This window comes from Bombyx mandarina, chromosome 23 (assembly GCF_030267445.1).
Source record: "Bombyx mandarina strain Sakado chromosome 23, ASM3026744v2".
NCBI lineage: Eukaryota > Metazoa > Arthropoda > Insecta > Lepidoptera > Bombycidae > Bombyx > Bombyx mandarina.
In genome coordinates this window covers 12,688,583-12,716,265 of record NC_143229.1, presented here as the reverse complement: position 1 = coordinate 12,716,265, position 27,683 = coordinate 12,688,583, and the positions used below count along the sequence as shown (strand labels likewise).

The following is a 27,683-nucleotide window of genomic DNA, read 5'->3' as shown; positions in this document are numbered from 1 at the left end:
AATGACCATTGATCATTGATCATTCGATCAATGGTCATTATATTCTGTCATTATATTCGATCAATGGTCATTATATTCTGTCATGCAAGCAAACCTAAAAGATGTCCTTAGTTCTGAGCAAACCCTAATTATATTTATAGGAGGTAATCTTTTTTGTTGCATACTTCATTACTGAAGGTTGTGTCCTTGAAAAGCCTTCGTCGCTCTTTGTACTATCCTCTTCCATTTCGTTCGGTTTTCGGCCTAATTGGAGATAAAAAGAGGTAATAAAATAATATAATTATTGTGTGATTTGTGCATTGTTATTCGAAGTACCTGATTGGATTGGTAGCTTTTCTCACTATAACAAAAGTTCTTGGTCTATAAATTATCATTGTATGTCACGACCCTTAGATATAAGAGGCGAATAATATTCATTCATTGTGAGCTGAGAAGTTGTTCTCGAATGTTCTTTAGTAAAACATGGGTCTGCTCTGGTTATTTTTCATATTTAATTTGGTAAGTACAGTTTTGTAACATGAATATTATTTTGGAAACTGGTCAATAAACTTTCTATGTCGAGCTTATAAAGTCTAGTAAAGTAGTACTAGTAAATTAAAATTCTTCTGAAATTAATGCTATTATTACGTGTGTCAGTCATTCTATAGCTATCTCATATTTGGGTACACGAATCCCTAGGGGCTCCCCATTCGAAAGTATGGGGTTCGCGACAAAATTTACATACCTAATGGTAGTTTGATCAGAAAGAGTATCCCGAAATTTTACGCAAAGCGGTGAATTTCTTTTCCCCCTATATTACAATATATTATATTATAATTATATGCGATGCGATATAATTATATGGGTTTTCGCAGCTGGTCATGATAAAAACGAAATACAGAAATCGATTTGATATCGAATCAGTTTTAAAGTTAAAAAATTGTCCAAAATTACTCCTGAAATTAAATCAATTTGCGACAAGAAAAAAGCCCACCCATAACATTAATAATACAAAGATATTCGTGTTACTGGTACTATTCTGTATTTGTTACTTTTTATTTAAATAAAGTTAAATTTTTAAGTATTTTAAGTAATTTTTAAGTTTTTAAGTTTGTTTGCGTGTGTTGTGCCTAGGTTTTAATAGGTATCCTTTTATATTTATTGGAATGCTTATATGTATGTAGGTATGTCTGTAAGTCTAGTTCCAATATTATAGGAAGTGATAGTAATTTATTTGTTTTGGATTATTTATTTAAAAAAATTATTACACATTGAAACTTTATTCTTCTGAATCGATTCAATATTTTTCGCGTGATAAACAAATAAACATATTAATTGGAAACATTTGGGGTCAACCACCAGTATCTCGTATAGTAATCTTATTATTGTATGTCACTTGAATTTAGAGCCATTTTATTTTTATTTTTTTATTGCTTATTTGGGTGGACGAGCACACGGCCCACCTGATGTTAAGCGGTTACCAGAGCCCATAGACATCTACAACGTAAATGCCGCCACCCACCTTGAGATACGAGTTCTAAATTCTCGTCTAGTTACAACGGCTACCCGGCCCTTCAAACCGAAACGCGTTACTGCTTCACGGCAGAAATAGGCAGGGTGGTGGGGTGGTACCTACCCGCGCGGACTCACAAGAGGGTCTACCACCATATACGAAATTTATAGAAAAGAATTTTTTATTATAGATATGATTAATATGCAACTGTCATGTATAAGATATCGCACAAACTCTAGGCGTTTGGATGGTCAACGTCTACTAATGTATTATCTATAAGTTAGGATAAAAGTATTTTTACTTATGGTAGGACCTCTTGTGAGTCCGCGCGGGTAGGTACCAACACCCTGCCTATTTTTGCCGTGAAGCAGTAATGCGTTTCGGTTTGAAGGGTGGGGCAGCCGTTGTAACTATACTTGAGACCTTAGAACTTATATTTCAAGGTGGGTGGTGCATTTACGTTGTGGATGTCTATGGGCTCCAGTAACCACTTCACACCAGGTGGGCTGTGAGCTCGTCCACCCAACTAAGCAATAAAAAAAAAAAAGCAAAACTATTGTGTTGTGCATTATTAGAGTTTGTCCATTTGATTGTTTACTTCGTAAATTCATTCACTTCGTTCAATAACCTCAAAAATCCTTTAAAACGATGTCTTGCAAAGGCAAGAGAAAACTGATCGCGGCTGCTATATTCATTAGGTCGATTTATTTATAATCAAAAATAATTTTAATGCGTAGTATTTAGGGTTGGTAAGAGGTCGCACAACGAGATAAAAACAATAACACTGTAGATCGGTAACCTATTTATTTAATCTAGAAATAAATGGAATGTCAAAACGATTTGAAGGGCATTTTTTGAGGTGTACTTTAAGTCTTACCATCTCTCCTATCTGTGCTCTGAAGCGCTGATATTTTCCGATTTTTCTTGTTCAAACGAGGTTTGTGGAGAGTAGTAAGCGGTAGGCAGCGGCTTGGCTCTGTCCCTGGCATTGCTGACGTCGTTGCTGACGGCAACCATTTACCACCAGGTGGGCCGTATGCGTATGCTCGTCCGCCTGCACGGGTAATAAAAAAATTTAAGTTCAACCTTAACACAATACAATTGACGTAACATCTCTGGGTGACGGCACTCGTATTGTGATATCTACGGGGTCTTGGTAACTTAAAATATTAGTTTGGCGGTTGACATACTTATTCCTGACTTCTTACTGGTGGTAGGACCTCTTGAGAGACCGCGCGGGTAGGTACCACCACCCTGCTTATTTCTGCCGTGAAGCAGTAATGCGTTTCGGTTTGAACGGTGGGGCAGCCGTTGTAACTATACCTGAGACCTTAGAACTTATGTTTCAAGGTGGGTGGCGCATTTACGTTGTAGATGTCTATGGGCTCCAGTAACCACTTAACACCAGGTGGGCTGTGAGCTCGTCCAACCATCTAAGCAATAACAAAAAAAAAACTGACGTTAAGCAGTAGCAGACTAGAATAATAGTAACTTGTTATCAGTTTTGTACGGCTAAAACGAGGAAGCTCGCTTAATAATATAAATGGATGAATTTATTTTAAGCTAGACGTTCCTTGCAGTTTGACTCGCGTTAAATTATTATTTAGAAATAATGAAGCACGTTAAATAGTTGTTGGTTTCAACCAGTGCCCAAACTACCTAACGATTTGTAGATTGGTTTTATCCGGGTCATGCCATTTACCACAATAAAAAGCCTAAGTGATAATCCATACTATAAGCTACCGTTGTACAAAATTTTGTCAAAATTCGTTCACCCGTTTTTGCAATAACTGAGTAACAACCATCCCAACGTTCAAGTTGTAATATTAAATGAATTGATTTGCAAATTGCAGTAAGATTTATATTTATTTATCTATTTATTACACTTCATGTACAATTTACATTGGCGGACTTAATGTCTAAGGCATTCTCTACTAGACAACCAAAGGTAGTGCAGAGTAAATAATGGTAGGTGCAATGACGTTTATATTAAATTACAAACACATGCACAAAATATATAATATATACACAAACATATATACATATACATACATACATACATACATATAATAGTTTATACAGTATTAAAAGGAATAAAAAATTATATGAAAATAAAAACTATTTACAGGCATTGGTGCAAGCTGAGTTCGGCACACCTTACCTGAGAAAATCTAGATTGGTAAGTACTTAAAATTCTCGATATTCAGTGGACTAGATAACTATAGATTTTTCGTTTCTAATCACATACACATAGTATTTATATTTAATATTTGCAATTGCTATTGTTTAATAATAGTGTATTAGACACAGAAGGTAGGTAGGTTCTTGTTAGGACTAACACTTAACATGATAATCTTGTTATCCTATAGCTCGGAATATTGTTAAATTACCTGTAATTTAATCTTCTGGGATTATATTATGAAAGTCTTATTAAATATACTTGTAATATAACTAAACTAGTTGAAATATCAAGAATTATCAAAGTTAAAATTCAAGCTACAAATGTTTTACGCACAGTTACGTTCTATACACTCGTCGTTTGAAAATTCTATTATAAATTGACGAATTTTTCGTTAGTTTAATTTCAAAACCATGTCTGCAAATTGCGTATCTCAAAAACATCGTAAAATACCAAAGAAACAAAACAGAATAATTTTCCAGTGTCACCAGTGGAGTTGCATTAATACGAAGTTGGGTTTTCCGGAGTCCCTGCCTCCCAGAGAACAGTCTGCTGTCGTGTTGAGTAGAATATTACCTGATGGAGCTTGGCGGAATCTGACTGACCATATCCTGGATGTGTGCTACGAGAATAGGCCTCGTGTATACACCAACACGTGTCCCGGACAGGGTCTGCTGCACTGCCTGATCGATCAGATGATTGAGGTATGCGCATCAGTTATTTTTATTATTATTATTATTTTTATTTTTCTTGCTTAGATGGGCGGACGAGCACACAGCCCACCCGGTGTTAAGTGGTTACTGGAGCCCATAGACATCCACAACGTAAATGCGACACCCACCTTGAGATATAAGTTCTAAGGTCTCAAGTATAGTTACAACGGCTGCCCCACCCTTCAAACCGAAACGCATTACTGCTTCACGCCAGAAATAGGCAGGGTGGTGGTACCCAGCCGCGCAAACTCACAAGAGGTCCTACCACTAGTATGACTAGCTGACCTGAAAAAAATTCGATAAAAAGAATAATAACTCTTTAGGCGAAGTTAAGGCACACCGCAGTGTTTCGTGTTTAATTAATGCAAATTTACTCAAAGGTACAAACTTACACTTTCTCGCTAACCCAAAGGAAAACAATTGGTTACACCGCCAAATTTTCGAGCCCTTTGAAATTTGGCGTGGAAACACTGGCCTAATGTCAGTCCAGTCCTTCCCATAATCTATTTCCACTTACGACTTCCGAATTTAGTCTACAACAAAAAAAAAAATTTAGGTTTTACTTGGAAAAACATTTCTAGTCTCAAGTAATGCGACAAAGTTTTTGTTTTATAGGCAAAAATTCTACTTAATATTTTATACTAGCTGACCCGGCAGACTTCGTAGTGCCTCAATCGATAAATAAAAGACCTAAGCTTTTGTATAAAATAAACTCAAAACAAACAAAAGGAATTCGTCCGACGGGAGGGATATCAAAGGAAAAACCAAATTGTTATTTTTATTTAATTCCGAGCATTTCCATATTTATCTACCTTTTAAACCTTCTCTAGACTTCCACAAATAATTTAAGACCAAAATTCGGTCCTGCCGTTCTCGAGTTTTAGCGAGACTAACGAACAGCAATTCATTTTTAAATACATATATAGATAAAACGAAAGCGGGGCACATTATTATAATTTCCTTTTGACCTTTCACATACTGCAAGCAGCGTTTGCCATTTTATTTATTATATTCCCATTTTAAAATTATATACTTTTTTTCAATTATTCCTATCTAAACATTTCTTTTCCGTACCAAATACATCTCTGTTACTGATCGGTGATTGTAAAATTAATAGACTAAACTTAATCAAATTAATTTTTGATTTTTATGAAATTATTTACAGAATTGTCCGGAAGAAAGTCTGCGTAAAGATGACGTCTGTTCACCCGTGTCGTCACTTTCTGGATTCAATTACATGTTCTCACAAAGGTATATTTACTGTATTATAATTTGTTTGTTAATTTGTGTACAGATTAGATATCCGTCTTTATGAGGTTAACCAACCAGTCTCTCAGGTGGAAGACTATAAATCTATATAATAGTCTGCTGTGCCGCATAATATATACCTAGTCAGGTCATAAATTCTGTCACATGTTTAATGTAAAATAATTGAAACAAGTTTATTCATTATGTAACCATTCATATACCAAAATGAACTTAGCAAAACATAGATTCTTATGACACTAAAGTTTATTCAAAATGACCTCCGTGATTTTGAATACAGGCCTTCAATCTGCGCGGCCAGTCGTCTATCGCAGCACGAACGAGGTCCATGTCAATATCGGCGGCTGCCTTAATCAAGGATGTCTTGAGTGACTCCAAATTGGGATGAGGCTTTGAGCACGCCTTTTCCTCCAAGTGTTGCCATATCTTGTAATCTAACGGATTCAAATCTGGACTGGAGGAGGGCCAGTCTTCGTGCCGGATGAAGTCGATTTCACGCGCCGCCAGCCAGTCTTGTGTGCTCTTCGCTCTATGAGCTGGCGCCGAATCTTGTTGGAATACCCAGTGCCTGTTATTGAACATGGTATGAGAAACAGGTTCCACAAGGTTCGTCAGGAACGAATTTTGATACACAACTGCATTCGTTTTTACACCTTTCTCACAAAAATGTACCTCTGTTAAGCCCCAATAAGAAACTCTCAACCATACCATGAGCGAGGATGGAAAATGACCTCGTTGGACACGCGGAATACGGTTGCTCGCTTCTTCACTACTGTGTGCGTACACCTTATCATTTTGTTTGTTGTAGCTCTCTTCTACGGTAAACATTTTTTCATCCGAAAAAAGAATTTCCCGATATTTTTTTCACGCGTACCGCTTCAACAAAGCGCGGCATCTCTTCAGTCTCAGGTCCATTAGACGAGCATTCAAACGATGTCCTGTTTTTCTTCGATATGCCCGAAGCCCTAAGTCTTCATTTAACACCCTTTTCACCGTGGTTCTGCTTAACCCCATCTGAAGGGCCAACAGTTTCTGCTTACGTTTGGGATTTCTTTGAATTCGCGCCTTCACAGCTTTTATCACTGCTGGAGTCCTAACAGACCGAGGGCGACCACTTCTTGACCTGTCATCTACACTAGAGTCTTCATTGTATCGTTTGATGGTACGATAAACGAATGTTTTGGTTATATTCAAATTTTTCAGTATGTTAAAAATTTTAATTGGCGCGTAACCGCAACGATGCAACGCAATAACTGCAACACGGTCTTCTTTAAGCGTCCACTCCATATTTAAAAATGAGTAAAATTCTAAAAGTATACATTTTTATTTTTTTAAGCTAACGCTTGGGCCCATCGTGCCTCTCTATCGCTCGTTCCGTGCTCTCGCTTGCACGCTCGGCCTCAGGCGGAACGTGACACTTTTTCACGCATACACGCGGTTTTCATCAATCTATAAGACGTAGTCACGTCAAAAATATTCCAATTAATGGTTACTAAGACATTAATATGAATGCCGCTATCTATTTTGAAGTCGAAGTCCTAATTGTATTGTATAATTTAAGAAACCGAAACCCATCAGTGGATATGGGCCACGGTTTTGGCTATCTATCGACACGGACCATTAACGTTAATAAAATCGTTGCTCTTTCAGTATGTACGAAGATTTGGAGGAGCATTTGCCTGTTGAAATTCGTCCTGAATGGTTTTTGAGAAATGTAAGTACTTGGACGCTATTCTCGTAGGTCATGCAGCGATGGATTTATGCTTGATGTTGCCTTAGTCCCTGTTAATCGCGCCGCCCTTAATTTTAGAATAAAATTTTATTTTTATCCAATACTTTTATTTAAAATTTAAAATTACATTATATATTATTTTTATAAAAGTTAATCTGAACTCATTTTCAAAGAGACTGACTTTACTGTCTTTATTTTTTTTCGTCTCTGAAATTTTGGCATTTCAACAATTTTGCCACCCCTAATATCATGCCAAATCCATCACTGAGGTCGTGCTACTTCACTGATTTCTTAGCGACTTATTATCATTATCATTAAAGCAGTAAAGTCTCAATATAAATATCTATAGTCGTTGAAAGCATTCATTCTTTAAGTAATTTACGTTTGTGGCATATCTAATTAAGTCAAATACGTTAATTTCAGTATTTCAAATCGAAGTGCTGTCAGGTGCCACCTTTAGTCAACATGAGCACGTTGCTAGAATGTGGCTTTTCGTCTATACTCCAAATCTACACGCATGGCCCGCGGTATGGGCATGAGAAGCAACTGCTTAAAGTAAGTACTGCTCGTATACTAGAGAGCGAGAGTGACGCAACTCTATTTGAGGTAGAAATAGAAGTGACGTTGTCAATTCCATACTATCCTACTCTTCGTTAAGCTGACAGCGGGAATATCTCTGTTAAATAAAAAGATTTATTTGAAAATTACTGTAAATTTCATGTTTCTCCACTGAATATGTTCTACTTCTTTTTCACGATATGGCAGTTACCTTCTTACGATGCCATTCTTGCCAGTGTCGAGTTTATAAAAATCTTCATTTATTAAATAAATACATATCTGTATATATAAAAATGAAACCCGTTTTCCGTTGTCACGACATAACATGAAAACGGCTTGACCGATTTGGCTTATTTTTTTTTTCGTAGTTTACTAATACTCTGTACAAGGTTCTTACGGAAACAAATATTAAGAAAATCTCTCAGAAAGATTGAAAAATATACATTTAATTTTGCATATTTTAAAAAACGCGCGTAACGAATGTCAACGTCATTCAATTTAAAACAAAAAATCTGTGGTAATCTGTGATACCACATCGATAACCGCGCTAACAAATGTCAACGTCATTCAATTTAAATCAAAAGAATCTGTGGTAATCTGTGACAACACATCCATAACCGCGTTAATAATAATTTTATTATGTTTTTAATAAAGTTCGTTTTGTTTTAAAGACTAAGAAGTTTTTTGTTTGCTAATAAGTGTTTGTTAATCACGGTAAGTTCACTTCACTTCATATCGATTTTTGGTAACTTTTGGTGACTACACAATATTACAATTTTACATGGTTATATAGAAAATATATGAGATCTTTTTAATTTCAGTTGGATTTTCGTTTTTAACAATGCCACCAACCAGACGTACAAACTTAGGCCGCAGAACTCGAAATACGGCAAGTCAAAGAAATATAAGAGCAAATCAAACTGATGAGCAACGCGAAGCGCGAAATGAACTTCAACGGAATCGAAATCAACATAGAAATGTTGTTTTTAATCCCCACAGAGCTGCATTCAGTTATAATGTAGCAATTGATTACAGTTCAGAGCAGATTGTTGCTATTGGACTAATGAATATTGTGTGTCCACATTGCAATGCATTGAAATTAAAAATGAAGCCCCTGGATTGTGTTGCGCCAGCGGCAAAGTCAAATTGTAGCCATTGGTACCACCACCACAGCCACTACATTCATTGGTTTCCGGAAATGGGCCAGATTCTAGTCATTTTTTGACTCATATCCAGCAATACAATAATTGCTTTCAAATGACGTCATTTGGCGCAACAAAAGTTATTCGAGACAATTTTATACCTACTTTCATGGGACGTAACATAAAACGTGGTATAAAAAAACGCCACTGATATGGAATAACAAAACGCAACTGACATGGAATAACAAAACGCAACTGACAGCTAAACGTAATATATTCTATGGTTAATTTTAGTAGAATTTTGAAGTTGACCGGTTGATGTGTTTGAAACAAACCGTGTGGCGAAACAAAGTTCGCCGGGTCCGCTAGTTCTAATATATAAAAAAAATATATACGAAGAGTTACGACATGAAATCGATTTCTTTGAGACTATAATCAGTTGAGATTTGGGCAGACGTTGTAAGTATACTGAGACCTTAGAATCAGTTGAGATGAGATGAAATACTCGTAAAATCTCAGTAAAATGTTGCATATTTATTAAAGATTTTTTTTTTATTGCTTAAGTGGTTACCGTAGCCTATAGGCAACTACAACGTAAATGCCGACACCCACTTTTTGACAAGAGTTCTAAGGTCTCAGTTGTAACAGTGCAACAGTGTACCAGTACCTACAAGGCTGCCCTACTCTTCAAATCGAAACACATCACTGCTTCGTCGCAGAAATAGGCAAGGTGGTGGTACCTATCCGCGCGGACTCACAAGATGTCTTATAATAGCCGGCAAACTTCTTGAGCATTTGTTGACGTAGTGGGGGTAAGTTTGCGCATGGTACACTCACGTGCAAAAACATTATTTACTCTGCGTCATAATGCAATTAAATTATTAAAATCAACATATGTATTTATTTATATATTTATTAGAACATCAACAAAAAATATAGGTTAATAATTGTAATAATTTAATCTTGGGGTAAAATAGATATTCCTTCTATTAAGTCAAAACTAGAGCTGTTGCCAGGTCTTCGTTCAGTTGAAGCGAAGCTGGTATTTGTAATTTTTTTTTCGTTATCATAATCTTGACCATTATCATCATCACTGTTTTCATCACCCGAGTCGCCATCATCGTGATAAGTCGACATAGGGCTCATCGGTGTAGTTTACGACTCGGTCGGTTCGATCTTCTTTTTTGTCTATAATTAATTATTTTTTGAAGATATTCGATTCGTAGTAATCGAATGTTACTTTTTCCAATTACCAGCTTCCGATTATTTCCTGTTTTTTTTTTCCATCTGAAGCCTAGCTCTTTCATAATTCGTCGTAAACTTCATTCCGAGCCATTAAAATGTATATCTTCTTTAAAATTTTCGAAGCCTTTCTACGGTACGGAGTTTCGCTGCTTGTTATGTAGTTATTATGATTACATCTTTTTATGACAGATTGAACGAAACTATCCATTCCGGTAACTTTCTTCTTCCCTGATCTTTTCTTACCCGGAGTCCCAAGCACGATGAGCAAGCCAGAGCCTTTAGCTTCGTTAATAATGCACCTAACAGTACTCACTGATGTTTTTGTTGCTTCCGAAGTCTGTTTTACTTTTTCCATAATATCATTCTTCCCCTGTTTTATAATGAATACGTCGTACACAATTTTTCTACCCTTTCTTTTGAATACTACACCAGTTTGTCGCGGCATAGTGTATTTTTTATAAAAAATCAACAAACACTCAACAAATAGCAATGGCAACAAAGTCAACAAGCAACAAAATATAACTTAACGATTAATAACGATAGATTTTTCACTGTACGTAAGCGTACTTTTGGGAGCAAGCGGAACGAAGGCGCGGTGCGGGACGCATGGTTCGACTGATCTACCAATAACGCGCTCGATACGATTTCCTCTGCCGTCGCGCCTCACCCTCACCACCAAAGTGATCTAAAATTCGGTTCTGCGCAGTCAAGGTCATTTGCTCACGATGTTTGCCGGTTACTATACCACCAGTAATAAAAGAATAGTGGATTTTTTAAAATAAAAAAAAACTCGCAAATACCCACCTGGCTCTTTTGTTTCATGTTATCACATTTGTGCACTTTCCCAGATGTTAAATGCCTAATTATCAATCAATACAATATGTTTAAAACGGAACAAACACGAAATTCACGAAATAAAACTATTCATAGCTACGCTTCTCGTGTTCCTCATGGTCAACTTAAAAACAATTGAGAGGGTTTTATGTAGGCAGAAGAGCGTACTGCCCATCTTGATTGTGAGTGGTTACTATAGTTTATGGAAATTGGCACTGCCAGGGGCATAGACAAGCCGCAGTTGTCGCTGTCTGTCGAATAATTTGTCTCTTTTAAGTTAAATTTAGAAAGATATACCGTTTTCAAAAAAATCGAGAATAAAATCTTCTGTAATTCTAGTACAGGTTTCATTTTGTTACTAAGTTGGCTAATCAAACTTCATGCTTTAATTTCTATTAAATTACTTACAGCTACCCGTCACTGCTACCACAACGTCAACTCCTAAATCGGATTCCATAAGCGTTGTTCGTCTGCCGGAAGTACAAACTTCTGATGTGGATATTGTCAGTATAAATTTGTATTTGATAATCATAGAAAATTAGTTTTTGAATGGAGGTTAAGTTGAAAAAGGAATGATTCAGAAGTAGTTTAAGTTAAAGAAGTTAGTGTTAACAAACCATCGCTAAACCCACAAAAATACATTAGTAATTAATTTAATAATTAAGTCAAATAATTGAGCTTTATTCATTGTTCTGCTCGTAGGGACCAATCAAAGTTGAAGAATACAGAAAAAAAGATGTGTGGTGTCGTGGGACACTGGATAGGAACGAAGTTCCTTATTATAAAAATATTGTTTTAAATGGTCTATTGGTCTGTTCCATAGACAAATCTGGATCCTCTAGACTGCTGCGACATGTCGGAGTTCATCCAGCCTTCGTGGAGGACACAATGCAACTTCCGTTTAAATTGGGACAACAGAAATCGGCTAAGTATCGACATTAGCCACGGCGCCGCCACCACGCAGACCCCGGTTCCCACAACCAAGCCCAAAGCACTAAGAGATTTTATGATTGTTCCTCAAAGTGTGAGTTTCGTGAATTGTAGAATTAACAAAAAAAAATTTATCACCCAATTTCGCATAGTAAAATCCTAAAATGTTTTATTAATCTATTGTGCACTTTTGTCCATTTGTGTGTCCTATCAGATAAATAGGTAAGGAAGAATATTACTAATTTAAAAACCTAGCGGGCAGATAGAATAGGAAATATTTGATAAACGCCTGAATCGCGTTAACGATAGTTTCAAGATAATCTTGCATATAAAGTTCCGAACAATTCGTACCGTCAGTCCAAGCTCAGTGGAAGATTTCCCGTTTGACATTACCTTCCATTTGCTGATCCCTTAAAACTGGTGACCCCTTGCGAGTCCAAATCACGCTGTCCGTTCAGACATTTGTCAAATATCCTTATCTTTTTGAAAGCTATCCGCTACACAAATACCAAATACATACTAGGATTGTTTCACTGTGCTTCAAAACTTCGAAATTCCAATTCCAATTCTATTGAGACACCAAAACCAGATTAACTGTTCTCACGGGTCGTCTAGCTCTAAATGGTTACTGGAAGGAAGTCATACGTGAATATGGGTTATTTTTTTATTTATTGCATAGATGAGTAGACGAGCTCACAGCTCACCTGGTGTTAAGTGGTTACCGGAGCCCATAGACATCTATAACGTAAATGCCACCACCCACCTTGAGATATGAGTTCTAAGGTCTCAGTATAGTTACAATGGCTGCCCCTCCCTTTAAATCGAAATGAAATACTGCTTCACGGCTGAAATAGGCAGGGTGGTGGTACCTATCCGTGCGGACTCACAAGAGGTCGTATCAGCATTAAAGTAAGTTTTTTCTTTTTTTTATTGCCTTTGTAGGCAGACGAGCATACGTCCCACCTGATGGTACGTGGTTAACGTCGCCCATGGACTCAGCAATACCAGGGGCAGAGCTAAGCCGCTGCTTACCATTAAAACGTGACCGTACCAATATGTATGGTCGTATACGTAGGGTAGCGAAACGAGACAATAATGGTCAACATTAAGTATCTTACGCGGCAATTTCATCGTTTTTCTTTGTATCCACAGTGCGACAAGACGACGTGCGTCTTTAAGAAATTAAATATCGTCTCCGATAAAGGTGTAGTTGACGTTAAAAGTTTTATAAAGCTATTGGATAAATTCACGAATTCTTACCCGGTTTGGAACAGCGCTAAGGCGAGGGTGATCACGACTTGTCTGAGGAAATCGCTGATAGCCTATGACGGAGGTTGCGAGCTTAATAAGATCTTGGCTTGCACGTTCGATGTGCTATCTGAGGTAAGTTCACATTTGTTACGCCCGTATATTTTGATTAATAATCAGACATAATAAAATCAGTTAAATATATTAAAATATCCAGGTGTTTGAACAGGTGTAGTATTTTTTTTTGTTGCTTTGATGGGTGGACGACCTCACAGCCCGCCTGGTGTTAAGTGGTTACCGGAGCCCATAGACATCTGCAATGTAAATGCGCCACTCACCTTGAGATATAAGTTCTAAGGTCTCAGTATGGTTATAGCGGCTGCCCCACCCTTCAAACCGAAACGCATTACTGCTTCACGGCAGAAATAGATGGGTGGTACAAATAATAAGGTTTATTATCCTGTGATAGGTCCTTGATCTGTGTGCAAGTTTTCAAGTTAATCGGACATCTTGAAGTCTGTGAAAATTTCATTTAAAAATTACGTTTTATAAATATAGAGAGAGGGAGAAAGAGAGACTATGCTTTATTGAACACCAAAATAAATACAAATGCAAAACATTAAATACAACAGTACAATGAGCGGTCTTTTCGCAAAGAATCATTTCAGGAAAGAAATGAATCGCGAATGAGTACCTACTACTCATCGGTTGAAAAACAATATCTTCATAAATGTATAAATATGAACAGTATAATTATTGTTTTATTGTTTATTTTATAACAACTTATGGATAGATAATGAAGCCTGTTGAAAATGAGTTTTTGTATATTGTACGGGTTTAATTATACTATGCATTAGTCAAAATTCGACCATAATCACTGATAACTCAAGGTTCAGATACGATTTACGTTTAACAGTACCTGTTTTCCCTTCGAATTAATTTTGTAAGATTTTCCTATATATATATTTTTATTGATCACACTGAACTCGTCAATAGATACAACATCAGCTTACAGAGGAGAAAAATGTACATATGAAAAAGAAATAATGAAAAATAATGCTTTTTGCCTTCTTTTTTTTTATTGCCCTTGTAGGCAGACGAGCATACGGCCCACCTGATGGTGAGTTGTTACCGTCGCCCATGGACTTCAGCAAAGCCAGGGGCAGAGCCAAGCCGCTGCCTACCGCTTAATACTCTCCACAAGCCTCGTTTGAAGAAGGACATGTCATAGCGCTCGGGAAACACCGTGGAGGGAAGCTCATTCCATAGCCGGATGGTACGTGGCAAAAAAGACCTCTGGAAACGCACTGTGGATGACCGCAGTGGCTCCAGGTAGTATGGATGAACTCTACTCCGGTGGCGGGCGGCGCGATGGTAAAAACGAGATGCCGGTATCATCTCGAACAATTCCTCAGAGCACTCCCCTTTGTCTATTAATGTAAGAATTACATAGGGAATGCATTTAACAGACGTGTTTCTACATATTATTTTGCTTTTCTATTTCAGAATTGTCCTTTGAATGGCAACAACCAAACCTGCAAGTAAGTCGTCGAAAACTAGAATAGGCTTTAATTTTTATCTCTGACAATAAAAATATATAATATATTTGTCAAGCTTGCGGCACAATTGACAGGTGCTTATTATCTGACAATTTGTTGCCAGATGAAGGTTGAGAGCCGCTGTATATTAACCACATATAATTTGAAGTGTTCATGTCGTGAATATCCGACTTTGTTATAGTATATTTATTAGCACACTTATAGTATATTTATAGTATAGTATCTATATATTCATACGTGAAGCAAAAACTTTGTACCCCTTTTTACGAAAATTGCGCTGACAGAGGAGTATGAAATTTTCCACACTTATAGAGAATATAGAGAAGAAGTGCACAATGCTAATATATTTTTTAAATAATACATAAAATATACATTTAATCAATAAAGAAAATATTACACACACTACATATCATATATTTGACGTACACACGCATGCATACTATTTATTTTCAAACTTTTGTTCTTGGCGTCTGTTGTCAAATTGAGAATACATTAAATATTGTTTGTCTTTGTTAATATTTTTTATAGTGTAGTCTAGGCGAAATTTGTGATTATAGAAGTATAAAATACAATCATAATAGTGTACAAACTTACAACTCCAATTAATTATAGTCGAATTTCGACTACTGCGGGACCTCTAGTGTTATTTATTATGCCTCTAGTATACATACGGTAACATATATTACGTGATTCATTATTACCTATATTTCTTGTGAATGTTTTAACAGGCACAGCTCAAGAAAGGACACCGTTTGCCAAATTAGTTCGTCGAAATACCGTCCGGTAAGTAGACCGGATCTTATGACTATGTGTGAGCAATTCGCTCCGATCAAGAGAGAAATTCTGATGTTTAGCTGTGGAGTACGAACTCTTTGATGAATATGACAGGGACCTATGGGTTTTGAATGCTTCTAACGAACTAGCAGCGTTCAACAGCATCTAGGTGGTTCATCAGCAATTAGGAAGACTTTTGAAGTCGTTGTGGCCTTAAGGATAAGACGTCCGGTGCATTCGTACGTAGCGATGCACCGGTGTTCGAATCCCGTAGGCGGGTACCAATCTTTCTAATGAAATACGTACTCAACAAATGTTCACTATTGACTTCCACGGTGAAGGAATAACATCGTGTAATAAAAATCAAACCCGCAAAATTATAATTTGCGTAATTACTGGTGATAGGACCTCTTGTGAGTCCGCACGGGTAGGTACCACCGCCCCGCCTATTTCTGCCGTGAAGCAGTAATGCGTTTCGGTTCGAAGGGTGGGGTAGCCGTTGTAACTATACTGAGATCTTAGAACTTATATCTCGAGGTGGGTGGCGCATTTACGTTGTAGATGTCTATGGGCTCCAGTAACCACTTAACACCAGGTGGGCTGTGAGCTCGTCCAACCATCTAAGCAATAAAAAAAAAAAGACTCATCAGCAATTAGGTGGATTCAGTGGGCCAGGTGACAGGCCGCCATTCTATCTTAACGCTTCCTGGTCCATCTTAAGCTATCCATGGACAAATATATCTTGAATTATTAGATAATTATTCTGACTATTTCAGAAGCATAGACGGGATCCATGCTCCACTATCCCGGAGCTCGTGAACACGGATATTTTAACAGAATGTAATATTTCCGCGTTGAGTCGTGTCGAATTCGCTCCCGAAACACCCATTAAGATAAAGAAATATGGTTTAGATATATCTAAATATAAGGTAAGGAGCCAGTTTGAGTGTTTTAACTAATAGTTGAAATATTATGTTACTAAAGATTGGAAATAGTGAACGTCCTTACACCTCAAGCTATCACGATCGTGGTGTTGATAAAACTAGCCAAAGGTGAAAGAAAGAATACTAAATTGTATCCTAATCTTTCTAGCTATTCTCAGTCATGTTAAAAATAAATAATTATAGTTTATAAGGTAATGAATATGCGCCTATTATGTACCTAAAACTAATTTTTCAATCCACTTTCATTTTAATATATACCCTGTGCGCGTTACGAATGATTCAATTCACAATTATCACAATGTATCGTTCATTTCGTAAAATTATGTAATGAATACTCTCATATAACTCATCCCGTTAATTTTCAATTAAAATTGCTATGTCCTCCTCAGTGCAAATTACAAATTAAATAATTATTCATAAGGTAATTCGCTTTCACTTCCTAAAATTATCTAATAATACCCTCATGAAACGGTAATAGTAATTCTTCGATCGATTTTCATTTTAGTGCAAAGGTCAATCCGTATCAGCTACGTGTCTAATGGACAAAATGGAAGTCCTAAATAAATACACGTTCATGGATTATTTCAAGATGAAAGACAAGATCCGTAAGTTCACAGCGACCCAACCGCTTTGGACGATCTACAATGACGGCTACCTTAGCGCTTTCACGAATATGCCGATGTATAAAGAGTATTGTAGCTCACCGAAGAAGTTGTTGAACGTTGTCGATGCTATGCTTATGGTGAGTGCATTCTTTAATTCTATGTTTTATCATTCCGTTAGGTTTTATTTTCGTTACGGAATTTCTTGATTCGGTCGCCGCGCTCAAAGCCCGTGATAAAAGCTATGTAATAGCTTAATAATAATAATAGCAAAAATCATACATAGATACATAAACAAATTGGAAGCAAACATAAACATTCATATACTACAAAAACATGCAGCCATACACACATGTACAATAATAGGTACCGTTTTGGGAGATACAGTGTTCATCAATTCAAGGGAATCCGAACCTTCTCTTCCCTGCAGGTTTCAGCGCGGTAGCTAGGAACTTAACCGAGTCAAGAACACGAGAGAATACTTCAATAATAATAATAATAGATTACGATATCTTATTCTTCTGTTTTTTTGTTTTATCATCTTTTTTTCCCGTCCAGACTTGTCCCGAATCAAGAAGACAGAACACGCAGCAATGCCGAAAATTGTTTACGGAGCTCACGAACTCTATTCCAGCTAATAAACAGAATTTAACCGAAGCAATGGTGAATCATTTTCATCGTATTTTCCTGGCTAACGTTTCTTCGCCAAAGACAGGTCACCCGAAACGTCGCGTCCATCTTAAGCAACACAAAAATAATCCTTTGTACTATGCGATATTGAACACTAAGGAGGCACCGCGAGTCGCATTACTCGATATACCAAGAACGAGCGTCAGAGAACCGTTAATAATAAAGCCGGTTTACTTGAGACAGAAAAATCAGAATACCATTGCGACGCCGTACATCAGTGATAACATTTTAAGAAGCTCACCGTTTTGGTTACACGAACAAATCGCGGCGGCTCATTCCAATTCTACAACTCCGGTCAGTGTTGCTAGGATTGTGCCGAATTCTACCGACACGATACCGAATTTGAATCCGAATTCCAATGTTGAGTTGGTAACACCGTAATGAAGGAATACCTTTATTCAGATTCAACGCGTATCACTACTAAGCTATAAAATTCAATTAGTTTGGGATGTGTAAATATGTGAATAAAGTTCGAGATGGGAAAATCTAATAATATAATATCAAATTAAAATCATGTATATCAACTTAAATACTATTATAAGGTACTCTAAGATCGGTTCCAAAAAGGATTCGTAGTTTTAAAAAGAACTGAGTAAAGAATGCGAATTGAAAAGCCTTACGTTTTAAAGTTGTCGTGCTAAGAAATGTTATGTCTACCATCTATGTTTTCGATATAAGGAAATACATCCTGTGGTATAATTCGTTTAACAAAGAAATAAAGTTTTAAAAATTAAGTATTTTCTTTTATTTGACCGATTGACTGATGCACCGAGGGTCGTGGCTTCGATTCTCACATCCAGCAAACACTCGTGTGATAAACAGCTTTGTTTGCTCTTTGTCTGGGCGTTTAATATACTACATACATAAGTTTGAAGTCGTCGTGGCCTAAAGGATAAGACGTCCGGTGTATTCGTGTTGAGCGATACACCAATGTTCGTATCCTAGGCGGGTACGAATTTTTCTAATGTAATACGTACTCAACAAATGTTCACGATTGACTTCCACGGTGAAGGAATAACATCGTGTAATAAAAATTAAACCCGCAAAATTATAATTTGCGTAATTACTAGTAGTAGGACCTCTGGTCCGCGCGGGTAGGTACCACCACCCTGCATATTTCTGCCGTGAAGCAGTAATGCGTTTCGGTTTGAAGAGTAGGGCAGCCGTTGTAACTATACTTGAAACAACAAAGCAATAAAAAAAATAAAAAAATCTTAAGTGTGTTTATTAGTGTCCGGTACACAGGAATTCCTTAATTGGGGCTGGATAACCGTGCGTGATTTGTTTCCAGCTAATATTTTTTTCCTGTAAAATGATGGCCTCATTATTAGATCATACTAAATATAGAATATTTATTTATATGCAAAATAATTTCTTCAAAAGATAGTATTTTTGGAGTTACATGGCGCCAAAGGCAGATTTGGTACGACGTACAATAAAAAAACAACTAAGCATATGAAAAAAAATGTAATATAATAATTACTACGATACATAACACCCATAGTAAATTTATCATACTTAAAAATACGAAATTATCGTAATTCTTTAAAATGCATTTCACAAATGTCACAATTTAATAAACTTTTTTCGTTCAGTCTTAAATATTAAATTTCAACCAGTACACAGTATTACTCTATTTTATTTCTTATCCCAGTAAGAAAATAAAATCCGAGAAATGTGCTTGGTTGTCGAATAAACGAGAGAGTAAATAAATATTTGTGTTACTTTCAATTTAGAATGAAGTACAATTACTTAGAAAAGCCAATAGAACAGATTTTATACTTAAAACATCGTTATGTTACAATAAAACCAATTCAAAATAAATATTATATACCTAACTATTCATACATCACTCTAAGATATGTAGTCATAATATAATTTCAATACAAGCAAACAAACAGACCACAATAGCTTTACATTGTCAGATTTAATAAACAATAAATAAATATAAAAGCAAGTACGTACTCAAAGGGCCTATGAGTTTAACTCAAACTTAAAAACGAAAAACAAAAAAAAAACATGGCCGCTGAAAAAAATAGTTGCCATATTAAAAATTAAAATTACGCGTAGAAAAAGTAAATAAAACTTTTGGGCTTTGAAAAATAATTATTAAATTGGCAAGTAAGTATCTATACAAAAAAGTATATTTTTATTCGAGAATTGAATCTATAGATTCTTAATCTGTGGATAAAATACATATAAAAAAGACACTGTACATTGTCACATAATATTTACATATCATGTTATCAACAATATTTTATATTAACAGATTATTTTTTGTAAATTTTTTTTGTTACGCAACAATGAAATCACTTAGAAATTTCATTTTTAATATCGTTAATGATGGACGAGCGTCACACAGGACAGAACTCATGAAGCACACAGTCTTGAAATTAAAAATATTTATCTTTTTACTAAGCACGAAGGTCGTATGCGCAATTTTAATTTAAAAATAAAGGTTATTCAATTTTACTACTTTTTTATTAATTATTTATAACATTAAAATCGTGCTATTAATTTTACGTTAGTTTAAAAAAAATATCTATAAATTGTCCATTCAAAACGAAATAAACACGAAACTAAATATCTTCAAAGGAAAATTCTGAAATCCTTCAATACTGATAGACAAAAATAATATACATATTTGATATACATATTGAATAAAGCGATCCTTTTATATAATAGTAGATTTTTTTTTCAAGGCATATTCAGACTAATAGTATCAAAATTCCTCAATGATCTGGTATCCCCGTTGAGACTATGGGTTCCTGCGTTGATCCTAGTTAATATTTCTTGTTGCAGTGCTTTCAAAGTTCTTACGGCAGATAAATCGGTAGGTGGAGCTAGCAGCAACGCTCTCCTAGCATGCGGTAATGCTTCAGAGGGTTTGTTTAACGCTAATATAGCTCGTGCCATAGCGTATGCGCATTCGAATGCGTTGGGTCGCAAGACCGATGCTCGAGCTGCCAAATCTAGTGCTTCAGATGGTTCCTGAAACGCAAAGCGCTTATGATGACATCATCAAGGTATAGCTTTTTTGGATCACGATCGACTCCGTGCCGGTCTACGAATACTCAAAACACAATTTGGTGTTCTTATGATATAGTAGAGTTAGTTTGTAGATTTGATATCAGAGGTAAAATTCGATATTAAGAATGGAGAGCTGCAGAGAGCTAAAGAGCTTGAAAATCCAGTGCAATTATTTTTTGGGGAAACATAAAATTCGACCGGGAAAATGCTAAGAAGAAGAAGAAGAATACAAGCTCTCAGCACATCTGCTGACTATCAAGACACGTGTCAGAAAAATAATAATATATAAATTGTCAATTAGGCTTACATTCAATTTCCTCTTGCACCTCGACAAGTTGAGTAGCAAATTAGTCTTCAGCTGCACAAAAGCTGACACGTGCTCCTGCGGAACTGGTTGCGTGGTGGCCGTAGTCAATCCTTCATCGCTGATCAGCGGGTTGACTTTCTTCAAGGCGTACTGGTAACGGTGGGCCGCTTCGGACGGCCGGTTCTTACGGTACAGCATATTGCCGTCTTCCAGTAGTTTGTTTAGTAGAATTAGCCTTTGGGTGAAAGAGAGAAGGTGAAAAAGTCAGTTTTGCTGGTGGTAGGGTGGTGGATTTCTGCAGCAAAGTATCCATACGTGCCCATTTTGAAGGTAGGTAATGCCTTTAAGCAATATAATTGAGATTTTGACCTTATGTGGGCGACGGTCATTCACTTTGTGATCGTATATTGGCTCCGGTAATCACTTTAAAGCAGGTTTATCGTGAACTATTTTTAACCATCTATGCAATAAAACTAAGTACTAAAGCGTATTTTAGTACCTGATAATATTTTTAAAGAAGATAGCGAGATGACCTGCTGTTAGACAATTTTCGATACTTTTATATTGAGGAATCAGGTCGGATTATAAAGAGGGTAGGAAATAGGAAGGGCGGTGATTTTAAACCGTGCGGAGTTCTTACTAATAACAAAACAGTACAGAATCATACGAGTAAGATGGATATTGATTATCCTAAATATTAAGATGGCGCCGGTAAAACTTTAAGACTGAGTATACCAAGGCATAGTCTGGAAAAGCTTCTCATTCTTGGTCAAGTGGTCAAAGGCACGACAAGATAGTCAGACACTGTACGAAGAGTAGTTGGTGGCAGCATCCCAAAGGCTGTCCACCTCGCAGTGGACCAATATTAATGGTAGTACTTGCATACGTGTGGTCGAGATCCTCAGTAATGAGGGAACGAAAAAGAAGAAGGATTTTTTTTTCCTAAGCTTATAGCCTTGAGCAGCTATTTCAGCGTAACCTTAACTAGTAGGTGAGCTCACAGGGCTCAAACCGGACTGATGCTAACACTGACCCTAGCAAGAGCAGTGCTTCGCAGAATCTACCACCGGATCAGAAACGCGACCCACTGAGAAGATCCGGCGAGAAACTCAGTGTCTGTGGGTATGAAGAAGGATACCATCGGCCGGAATAAAAATACTTACATAAACTCCGGTTTCCCAGACGCCATCACCCACGTTGTCGGTCCTAACTTTGCTCCCTTCCGCAGGAAGCAGTTGACTACTTGTAAATTCCTTTGTCCTATAGCCCGGTCCAAAGGCCGCAGACCGCTGTGGTCAACTCTTTCCAACGAAGCTCCTCGTTCCAGGAGTATTTCCACCAGTTCAGCTGACCCTCCACAGGCGAGACCCAGTGGAGTTCTTCCGTTGCCATCTGGTTGATCTGGTGAAGTAAGCAGTAATGGATATTGAAGAAAACGGCGATTTGTGTCAAAATAGTGAAGATTATATTTCTTTGTATATTTTTGTGTTTTATTTCTTAGTTTATTTTATGAATCAGTTAAAAGCATTGTATAAAATTGCATAGAATAATAAATAACGTTACATGGTAACGAAAATGATTTCATTTTTATTGTAACGTACTTAGTAGTAACTGGAGACTATTAATATGGCATAGTGAATTCCAACTTCAGTCATGAGGTTTTCATTAAAAAAAAAGACCAGAGTAAGCGGGATGATATAACCTAAACGCGCGGACTCACTGAAGGTCCTATGACGAGCTTGACTTTATTCACTCACGGCGTTACATGTGGTACTAAAGATTATCATTACCAATAGTTGCCCCTCGATCCAACAGTACGACCACGGTGGGTATTCTTGACCGAAGACACGCCCAGCCTAATGGTGATACACCGTCAGCATCTATCGCATCTGGATCAGCACCTGTAATCCCAATAAGATTAAATGTATTAAAAGCAAAACCGATAAGTTTTTAGAAGAAAACTTTCAAGTAATATTCCTTTTAGATCTACATGTATGATAATAAAATAAAATTATACATAATGTCTTTTATAGAACTTATAAAATTTGTTACTGTAAATATTTTTCTCATTTCCTAGAAGGTAGAATCGCGATAGTTTCTAGTTAATCTTGCGATAATAATTTAGCTGACCTTGCTGTAAAAGCATCTCCACGACGTCAGCATGACCTTCAGCTGCTGCCAAGATCAACGGACACTTTCCACCGGATCCCATGACGTCAGCGCCGGAGTCCAGAAGCCTTAGAACCAAAGCGGTCCTGCCGTTTTTTGCTGCTAACGCCAACGGTGACAGCTGACGGGCGTTTAAGGAATATGGCGTAGCGCCTCTGATGAGCAGTGCATCAGCTATCGCAGCATTTCCTGCTGAGCAAGCTGCAGTAAGGGCAGTTTCTCCTGTCACCGGGCAAATGCCGTCGGGCTAAAAGAGGACATTAAAATTGATTTATTTCGATACATACGTTTAATTTGTTATTTATTTCTTAGAAGAGAAAGGGATGATTGATTTTTTATGCTACACGTATTTTTATCTCGGTTACTAGCACATGAAATATCACAACTGTAGTTTTTTTATTTATTTATTGCTTAGATGTGTGGACGAGCTCACAGCCCACCTGGTGTTAAGTGGTTACTGGAGCCCATAGACATCTACAACGTAAATGCGCCACACACCTTGAGGTATAAATTCTAAGGTCTCAGCATAGTTACAACGGCTGCCCCACCCTTCAAACCGAAACGCATTACTGCTTCACGTCAGATATAGGCCGAGTGGTGGTACCTACCCGTGCGGACTCACAAGAGGTCCTACCACCAGTAGACAGTTACAACAGTAAGGTATAAAGGATACGAAAAATGTATATTTCAACAAGTATCATGACAATGTGATACTTAGCTATTACTTCCCCCTAAATTTAGTGTTAGCTACAAAGAATTTAATAGTAATAAATAATTTATTTCACGTACACCTAATTAACCTCTCCAAACAAAAATTAACTTTAAATAATTTCTTAAATGAAAACTAAATTAACAAAACCGACTTAACCTAATAGGTTCTAATAGGCTCTAATAAAGAATAAAAAAGAAGTAAATTAACTCACAATTAATTCGGCTGTATCCAATAAATATTCAACAATATCCAAATGTCCGTTCTGAGCTGCACCAATGAGGGCGTGTCTTGACCCGGGCACTAGTTGTTCTATGTTACCACCGTCTATGTCAATGGAGTTTCTGTCGCCCCTCCCAGTTTGACAGCCAAGAAGGTATATCACTGTATCTCTGTGGCCATTCTTTGCTGCGTGCACCAAAGGAGTTTGCTCGGCTGTGTCAGTGTGACTCAGGGATGCACCTAAAGAGAGAACAATATATTAGTAACATTATGTTTGTTTAAGAATTAAAATTATATAATATGTGTGACTTAAGAAATTTTCACGATTGACTTCCACGGTGAAGGAATAACATTTATCTATCTATATACTTATATATAAAAACGAATTGTTATTCGTCAGTCTCATTCGTAAAACTCGAGAACGGCTGGACCGATTTGGTTAATTTTGATCTTGCATTATTCGTGAAAGTCCAGAGAAGGTTTAAAAGGTTGAAAAAATATGAAAATGCTCGGTATTATATAAAAACAAACAATTTTGTTTTTCCTTTGATGTGTCCCCCCGTCAGACTGATTCCTTTTGTTTTTTTAAGTTTATTTTATATAAAAGTTTAGGTCTTTTATTTATCGATTGAGCCACTACGAAGTCTGCCGGGTCAGCTAGTCGTGTAATAAAAATAAAACCCGCAAAATTATAATTTGCGTAATTAATGGTGGTAGGACCTCTTGTGAGTCCGCACGGGTAGGTATCATCACATTGCCTATTTCGGCCGTGAAGCAATAATGCGTTTCGGTTTCAAGGGTAATGCAGCCGTTGTAACTATACTGAGATCTTAGAACTCATATTTCAAGGTGGGTGGTGGTATTTACGTTGTACATGTCTATGGGCTTCGGTAACCACTCAACACCAGGTGGGTCGTGAGCTCTTCCACTCATCTAAGCAATTTTTTTTTTTTAAAAGATTCATTGATTCACAACGTTACCTGCAGCTATTAATCTTCTTGCTACATCAGTATGACCTCTTTGACACGCTAATGATAGCGACGAACATCCTTGAGAATTTGTCATTTCCAAATCTGCTCCAAATTCTAGTAGTAATGCAACCATGGATAATATCCCCTGGTATGCATACATACACAGTAGAGGAGCGTTTCCGAGGCATTCCGTAATTTGATTTGGCGAGCCACCAGCAAGGAGCATCAGTCTCGATACTTTTACATTAGGGGTATAGATGTTCCTCAAATTAGCTATAGATTCTCCAACATTTGCGGAACTTGTTGCTACCATCATTGCCTGTAAGTCTCTTGGGCACAAACCTAATTGCGCTGGTCCCAGATTTCTGTACATGTGAGCCTTTAATATGTGATGACCGAGTTCCATTGTCTTCTCAGAATCTAATGGCGCTTGAACCCTTGATAGTCTAAAAGCAATTCCACAGTGTCCGGCTCTGAGATCACACAGGAACTTAGGGCTTTCGGCATCATCCCTTCTAATAAGCCATTCCCTGAATGATGGATGGAAAAACATGTATGTGTTGTCGATTCTTTTCACCAAGAAGTCTTCGAGACTGTCAAATCTGTGACGGAACTCATCCCAAGGCAAAAATGTATCTACCAGTAAGGAATTCACGGAATAATATATCTCGACTAAAGTGAGCGGATACAAAGCCGCCAAGCAAACACTTAAAATATGCGTCACTTTCTCAAATGACTGAACGGTCGGGAATCTCAAATTGAACTGGAGTAAAAATATTTGCGCCAGTGATATCGGAACTACTTTGTAGTTCGTTGATTTCACAACAATATGACTACGTTCTACCAAATCTAATATTAATTTTAGGAACAAAAACGAGCCTTGGCTCAAATGTAATATGTATTGAGCGAATTTTAGTGCTGAGTTATGAACACCTTCAGATTTTCCTGTAGACGATTTTATATTTGTCTCTATGATTGGGGCAGCTTGCACTCTTGCATTGAAGTATTCTAGTAAATCTTTATTTACATTGTCCGATTCGTCAAGGCTTAGTCTTGAATACGGGAGTTGTTTAGTTAGTTCAAGGAATTGGGTTCGAACAGTTGCAACGACTTTTAGCCACGTTGGCATTTCGGCAACATGTCTTGCTAAGAAAGACGCGATTGTGTGGCCATGATCGGGCCTGTGATATTCTGCTTCACACAGCCCATCTACGAGGATGATGCTATTAGACGTGTCAATACTTCCATTTCTTCTTAAAATGACCAGAGGTTCAATAATTCCTCTCATGAAGGCTAGGTCTGGGTCGGAGATGCATTCCTTTAAAGACAAACACGCTAAAAGATGAGGTTCGCTTAGAAGATATTCTCTGTAGGATTGTAATCTTGGAGCTTGGCAGAGTTGTGCGGCGAGTGAGTGGACGAATTCACCAACTAGACAAGTACTGTTGTTATCAGCCTGCAAGGGAAGAAACAATTTTCTTTAGAATTACGACATATTTTACAAACTTAGCTTTTTTTTTCTACCTAGACTGGTCTAGAGAGACCATGTCAGCGTCGCCGGGCTAGTAGGTGAGCTCACTGGGCTCAACCCTGACGTTGTTGCTAACACGAACCCTAGCAAGAGCCGTGCTTCGCAGAATCTACCGTCGGATCGATCCAACTTTGCCTACATTATTTAAAAAACCCCGAATCTTTCAAATGCGAATGAAATTTCGAACTAGATTAGTGAAAAAGATGTATCAATTATGAATAACATTTTGGCGAGTTTAATTAATACTCACTTGGCAAAAATGATAAGCGACAACATGTGAAGCCAAGTGGGTGAACATGCCAGCTGTCATCTCTTCCGGTAGCATCTCTCTGATATCCGACTGCTCTCTTAGCTCTTCGTATTCGTAGTTTCTCTTCCTCCCAAAACATGAATACTCTACTAACTGGAGTATTAACGCTGTTTTTCCGGTTCCTGGACATCCTGATACTAGAATTCCTGAAAAGCAAAAATCTCCGCTATTAAACTTACTTTGGATTCTAAATTAGACACAGAACACTTATTGGCACCTTCATAAATATATGAATTACAAAAACGCGTACTAATTAATATAAAGGTAAGGTAAGCTGATTAATGAGTAATCATACTTCCAGCTTATTTAACAAAAACCCTTCTATATCTAACTAAAACAGCGTGTTGTTGAGACGCATAGGTTTTTTATATATATTTTATTGCTTAGATGGGTGGACGAGCTCGCAGCTCACCTGATGTTAAGGGGTTACTGCAACCAATAGACATCTACAACGTAAATGCGCCACCCGCCTTGAGATATAAGTTATAAGGTCTCAATATAGTTACATCGGCTGCCCCACCCTTCA

The 27,683-nt window shown here is 37.1% G+C and overlaps 2 protein-coding genes across 5 annotated transcripts in view; one reads left to right on the top strand and one right to left on the bottom strand.

The window, feature by feature from the left end:
- The first annotated feature begins 363 nt into the window (after nucleotides 1-363).
- Nucleotides 364-18,642, top strand: LOC149500194 (uncharacterized). The gene is made up of 14 exons (XM_089737533.1): nucleotides 364-498; nucleotides 3,621-3,671; nucleotides 4,154-4,375; nucleotides 5,550-5,635; nucleotides 7,301-7,364; nucleotides 7,806-7,937; nucleotides 11,572-11,664; nucleotides 11,985-12,185; nucleotides 13,244-13,474; nucleotides 14,846-14,880; nucleotides 15,627-15,681; nucleotides 16,449-16,601; nucleotides 17,122-17,358; nucleotides 17,777-18,642. The coding sequence occupies exons 1-14, from the start codon at nucleotides 463-465 to the stop codon at nucleotides 18,287-18,289; spliced, it is 2,109 nt and encodes a 702-aa protein (XP_089593659.1). The 5' UTR covers nucleotides 364-462; the 3' UTR covers nucleotides 18,290-18,642.
- Nucleotides 18,643-19,358: 716 nt separating this feature from the next.
- rols (zinc-RING finger and ankyrin repeat domain-containing protein rolling pebbles) overlaps nucleotides 19,359-27,683 on the bottom strand; it is a 300,626-nt gene continuing 292,301 nt past the window's right edge. For all 4 annotated transcript variants that reach the window (XM_089737529.1, XM_089737530.1, XM_089737532.1 and 1 more), the window contains 8 exons: nucleotides 27,098-27,303; nucleotides 25,326-26,772; nucleotides 24,338-24,585; nucleotides 23,376-23,661; nucleotides 23,036-23,146; nucleotides 22,409-22,646; nucleotides 21,246-21,480; nucleotides 19,359-20,899 (listed from right to left, as the gene is read on the bottom strand). In XM_089737529.1, coding sequence (XP_089593655.1) covers nucleotides 20,606-20,899; nucleotides 21,246-21,480; nucleotides 22,409-22,646; nucleotides 23,036-23,146; nucleotides 23,376-23,661; nucleotides 24,338-24,585; nucleotides 25,326-26,772; nucleotides 27,098-27,303 — 3,065 coding nt within the window. In that variant the 3' untranslated portion in view covers nucleotides 19,359-20,605. The remainder of the gene's footprint in view (nucleotides 20,900-21,245; nucleotides 21,481-22,408; nucleotides 22,647-23,035; nucleotides 23,147-23,375; nucleotides 23,662-24,337; nucleotides 24,586-25,325; nucleotides 26,773-27,097; nucleotides 27,304-27,683) is intronic.

Excerpts from the sequence above, each read along its gene's own strand:
- LOC149500194 (XM_089737533.1), top strand. The coding sequence starts at position 463 with ATGGGTCTGCTCTGGTTATTTTTCATATTTAATTTG. Across the intron at positions 7,938-11,571 it reads ATGAGAAGCAACTGCTTAAA|CTACCCGTCACTGCTACCAC; the intron begins GTAAGTACTGCT and ends AATTACTTACAG. Across the intron at positions 15,682-16,448 it reads GTTCGTCGAAATACCGTCCG|AAGCATAGACGGGATCCATG; the intron begins GTAAGTAGACCG and ends TGACTATTTCAG.